General features: G+C 33.5%; 1 protein-coding gene across 1 annotated transcript in view; it reads right to left on the reverse strand.

Moving 5' to 3' along the window:
* The window catches only part of LOC117318165 (ubiquitin-conjugating enzyme E2 E1-like), a 35,738-nt gene extending 32,178 nt beyond the window's left edge, over positions 1-3,560 (reverse strand). The window contains exons 1-3 of the mRNA XM_033873185.1: positions 3,450-3,560; positions 2,820-3,048; positions 2,365-2,415 (exon numbers count right to left, since the gene is read on the reverse strand). Coding sequence (XP_033729076.1) covers positions 2,365-2,415; positions 2,820-3,043 — 275 coding nt within the window. The 5' untranslated portion in view covers positions 3,044-3,048; positions 3,450-3,560. The remainder of the gene's footprint in view (positions 1-2,364; positions 2,416-2,819; positions 3,049-3,449) is intronic.
* Positions 3,561-6,000: the final 2,440 nt, after the last annotated feature.

The following is a 6,000-nucleotide window of genomic DNA, read 5'->3' on the forward strand; positions in this document are numbered from 1 at the left end:
GATAAAAAAGAATCGAAAACATGGATAGTGTACATTGGAAGTGACTTGTTCATAATGAAAATAGTTTAATTCAGAACACTTATGCAGATGATAACTGAACTTTCTGTGTTTTCCAAAATATATTTAATCAGCCCCATTGGTGTCTTTGAATTGAATATGCATATTGGAAAAAAAAGGAATATGAATAAAAGCATACAAGGAAATTGCAAGTGTATTTGAAGGACTAAAGTGGCAACAGATGCAGGCTCGCTATTTATTGCAAGATTTAGCAAATATATAGTATTTCAGATATTTATGCACTATTGCATTTCTACAATTATGTTCATGTTTTAGTCAGTTTATTTCTATTCTTATAAGACTAGTTTAGTTTCTGGCATATTTGTTTGATATATATATATTAATACAATGTGTTAAAACTATTTTATTAGTAAAGGCAGGCATTAAAAGTGTTCATTATTTAAGATTTTATGAATTACAAAATACTGAAAAATATCATTTATCAATTCAGGGTAAAAAAAAATAAAAATTCAACCAACTAAAAAAAAATTGTATCATACCAAAAGAGTTGTTGTGTTTTAGCTGCTATTATTTTCATATTGAAAAAGAACACAATTGAGATTACACTGAAATAATGTTAAACTTTTAAAAGTTATATGAACTTGATTTTCAACTTGATTTTTAAAATACAACTTATGTTATAATGTTATCGTTCCCGGGACTTTTTTTATTTATTTATTTTTTTTGCGAAAATTGAATTGACTGTCCTTATTCCTTTAGATCATGTTGGTGATCATTATAAGTCATTGGATTTTGAGAATATCTGCTGCTTAACCTATTCACAGCATTTCCAAATAGATGCTTCTTACATAAATCACCCTGAACAAATAATTTTGCTGCCCTGTCACAACGTGGAGTTTACAGTGAATTGTACCTTATGTAATGTTCGTGATACAAGACATTGACTGAAAACATACTTGTTAAATACTAAATAATATTGTACATACAATTAATGAAAGTTGAAATTACATTGAACAAACAATTGTCATTTTGTTTTTAGAGCAATGTACGCTTGTGGCACAGGCAGAACATTCGTTTGCCATAGGGTCACAGCTGCCATGTTTTTGCCCAAGTTATCTAAACGCTTTACAAAGCATTGCTCATCAAACAAACGCTCAAATGATTCAGATTTATTTAAGTACTTCCTTTTCCGTAACATACATGACATGTGCTAATCATGTAGTTCGATCACAGGATAAGTTAGTTGCAATGACATCATAATTAGTGTAAACGTAAGTGGTTGAATTAAAGATTTAAGACAGGGGGATATTCATGCAGTCTATATTATTTCTTAGGTTAAACACAGTTTCACAAAAGTTGTGAAAATACTTAATTATATTTTCGCAAATAGTGATTACATTTCGCGAAATGCGCAAAATGCGATCAATAGCGTGAGCACAGCCCACATCCTCTTTTCCTGAAAAAAAAGTTGGTGTGTGTGCTTACACAGTTGCTTTTATCAGGTCAAATACAGTTTAACAAGATAATCAATTATAACTGTATTGTAATTAACACACAACCATGAGAAACTACACTTGATAATTCATTCAGATAGAACTATGAGATCATTTTTTAAATATCTCAAAAATATTATTAACTATAGTAATTAAAAATTCATTTCCATCTGCAATAAGATTAGAATCCAATACCCATACCAAGACAAGACCGTTAAAATAATATTACTGTGGCATTATTTTGCCAATGTTAATTCAATTATAACTGTATAAAAGAGTTCATTAAAAATTAATTAAACTATGAAATAAACAGTGATTAATGAAAAATCATCATCAATCAAATTGTTCAAGAACTGATAAATCAGTGTTCTTTTCAATTTAATGCTAGATGATTTGATAGCATTTTGGAGTTGATCTTTTGTTTATTCCGAAAGAAACCAAACATCAAAGATTGATTGTGGGGAAGGTAAATTTAGATAATGGTTTACAAATTAAAGGATTTTTTGTATATTTTTTAAAAGAGACTCAGGAGTTGCCATGTATATGTGAGGTAAGCTTTAACAGTCTGTCCTTCCTGAATTTGCTAGACCTGTTCTAAATGTTAGTTGTTTTTCTGTTTTCTTTAATTCAATACCAAATTAATCAAACACAATTGTTTCTAAATGAAATTGCCTAGTCCTGATAGACACAGATAAACATCAATTGATTTTCTTTGTTTGAATAAAAGTTGAATACACTGAACAATTACTTAGGTTGAGATATATATTTACTCAACAGACAAAAAACCCACAGCTGATATCATCAGCAGCAGTAAAGCATTGTTTACATAAATAAAACTAGGAAAAAAACTCACCTGCAGTTCGGAGGAGGGTCCAGGGTGATTTCTGCCAGTTCTTTCTGGATTCTGTGGAAAGAATTTAGAAACAATAAGTAGGTGCTTAAAAATCCCCTCCTTGCTATTTTCAGACCAACTTCTAAAGATCAATGTGGGCAGCACAACATGGCGTAGGCCTATAGCACTGTATGCAAGCTATGCTAAAACCACAAAACTTAATTTCTCTACAACCACACAACCGATTTTAATAATTTTTACACCAAAATGAAGTTTATGACAAGAGAAATCGAATGACATACCACTTGAGCAGTAACTATTAACAGATTACAGAAATTATACTGTTAAAGCTTATATGCAAATGAGCTGACGATGTGTGTGTATATACAGTTCAGTGCACAACGCTGGTAGAACTGAGCGAACAGAGATTAACATTTCTCCGCGTGTAATATAGGAAAACAGACGGGAACTGTTACCTTTTTAAGCTTGTGCCCATTGTTTTCGAGGATTTAGGGGTTGGTTTGGGAACAACGACAGGCGGTTGAGAATCGGAAGGGCTGGACCCAGAGGAGCTAGTGCCGGGTTGGGCCCCGTCATCACTAACGACTGGCGTATTGTTGTTTGTAGTACCCCCTCGGGATCTTCGGCCCCTCCCCCGGCCCCCCGTCCCGTTGACCGTGGCCCTCTCGCTCGACATCATGTGATCTGAAAAAGATGGACACAGTATTTAATTCACAACTATAATACACATCAATTATTTACCGACAATCGACATGTCGAACCACTACTAGGATTCTAAAAGATAAAAAAAAAAACTTCGATTTCTTATCAAATAAAATTGATATAATCTCTAATTACATCAGCTACATCGTAAAGTGTCTGGCTATTTAAGTAATATAGCTATCGTATAATTACTAACATGTGTTAATTGTCAATATTTCTAATTAATCAACAGAGAAAACGGAAGGCAAATAGCAGTGTGTCACACACGAGCTCGCGAAGTCCACGATCTCAACAAAGACATTCCACAGATCAGGACTGATTTCGGACAAATCAAAACGACTGGGGCATAACAGACCCGACATCATCACAGAACAGGTATTTACCTAGGTTCCTGGAGGAAACTTGGACCGGAAAATGAAGAGAATAACGCAAAATCCAATAAAATTATTACACCACTACCATCCGTCTCAAAACGTGCGAAGCGATGAAACGGCTGTTCTTTTCACCTCCCTCGTATCCAAATTTTAGAAAACGATGCAAAATACACGTTGTCACGATCAAATGATCGAATTCAACCTTCAAGTACAGTATTCTTTGAGTTCTCATTGAATTTAAGGGATAATTTGATTGATCATATGCATAGTTGTTGAGCATTCGTTTAGCGAAATTACCTAGATAAAGATCTTATACGGGGGAGAACAAAGGAACAGCGGTAATCTTCCCAAATGATTAGGTTTTCCGTGTATTCATAGTAAAAAATATGACTTGTAACATTTTAATGCATTAGTAGCTATTCATTGAAGATTAAATCGCGGTTATGGTAACTTTTAAAAACTAATGAATACAAAGTCAGCTATTAATACATATTATATATCAACACGTATGACAATTTGAAGGTTTAAGATTTTGGATCCGGGGCGAACTAATTTTGTTATTGAGTGAAATCGAGTTATAACCAGCTTCAGCATGGAAATAGGCTCAATGATGCTGTACGTTGGCCTCTTATTAATGCATTTATTAAAGAAAATAAAACTAACCAGAACACATAATACAACTACTCAAGTATACAGCTACAATAAAAACATACAGAAAAAAATTTAAATTAAATATTTGTTCAGTTTTACATACCATGTAAAACGAGCAAATGCCATATCATTTGAACTAATTAGAAAATTCAACCATAAATCCTCAAAGACGGTTGTTTGATATTTAACTCCATGACAAGCCATCGTTAACGTCGGATTACATATACGTATGGATCTTTGATACACAGTAGATTAAAACTTCCATTTGACTTGTTGAAATGGTAATTAGTAATGATAAATTATGTGTGTTACGCCAAACCTGCCGTAATAACTAGGAAATGGAAAATCCACACATATAACTAGGCCACGAGAGGATTGAATTTTTTTTTTAAAGCTATGTTCGTGATAAATAGGCAGAGATATCGTATTGTCTCAAATCATGGAGATGGATATGGTTATCAATTCCATCAGTACTTATTTAACTGTGATCAACAACTTACATAGCAGACGGAGATATATGTCTAGATATTATTATGATAGCACAAGTACATGTAAATTTAGGGGCCGCGGTTAAGGTGTACCGACACTTTACCACTAGCCCTCCACCACTGGGTTGCGAGTTCGAAACCTACGTGGGGCAGTAGCCAGGTACTGACCGTAGGCCGGTGGTTTTTCTCCGGGTACTCCGGCTTTCTTCCACCTCGAAAACCTGGCACGTCCTTAAATGACCCTGGCTGTTAATAGGACGTTAAACAAAAACAAACCAAACATGTACATTTCATACATTATTCAATTACGTAACTCAAAATTAACTTATTTCATTGGCTAAATTTATTATTGATATAAATGAGATAATTAATTCACAATACTGATGTCCATCCTGTTTTACCATATATCATTGTTATCCATTTGTTAATATTTATATTATATGTACTGTACTTTTTTTACGAGAATAAACAATTGTCATTGTCATTGGTTACATAGGAAATTTAAAAAAAACCCAAAAAACCTCTGTGAAATACACCGATCACGTCTATATCTAATTCCGTGCTCCCGTGAACGTTCAACTATCAAGTGTCAGATTTAATACATTATACTGTACAGTCTTAACTAGTAACGCCGTTTTGTGAGTCATTTAACAGACATAATTATATAAATTCCAAATTATATGTCCGAATTCCGATCACTAAACCGTTCTAAATACGGCTTACCACGGAGTTGAAATAGTTAAGTGAGACCATATGACATCTTTTAGAGGGTTTGTTAAGGCACGTATGTCTATTGATCGATGTAGGTAAAGCGTGCCACATACAAATATACAGTACGATACTGGATTAAATATATTTGCGGGTAGCGTACACATAGACGTGGAGGTATCAACAATCATGAACACACATCTGACACGGACACCGGTCTGAGTTGGCGTAGCTGATCTAGGTGTGGTCAATAGATCAGCTATACCACCGGAGAGGGGACTGGGTGATGTAGATGGACTTCTATACATGTATATGTATTATAGTATCATATATGGACAATCGGTTGGACAATTTGTGCCAAATCCTTGTGGGACAATGGCATATTTTACCAGTACGACAACATGTTATTTAACTATAGACACGGAAGTCTATATAAACCTCATCTCCGACGAAAAATACCCAATCAAACAACTGTGACATGGTGAAATATAAATAGAAAATACATGTAGGTATTTTCATTGTTTAATTAAGTTTCAGTTATAAGTAATCATATGTAAGTTTTAGTAATTAGAAATCATATGTAAGATTAAGTAATTAGTAATCATATGTAAGATTTAGTCATTAGTAACCATATGTAAGTTTTAGTGATTAGTAACCATATGTAAGATTTAGTAACCATATGTAAGTTTTAGCAGAGACATATATACATGTCT

This window comes from Pecten maximus, chromosome 19, assembly GCF_902652985.1.
Source record: "Pecten maximus chromosome 19, xPecMax1.1, whole genome shotgun sequence".
NCBI classification, from domain to species: domain Eukaryota; kingdom Metazoa; phylum Mollusca; class Bivalvia; order Pectinida; family Pectinidae; genus Pecten; species Pecten maximus.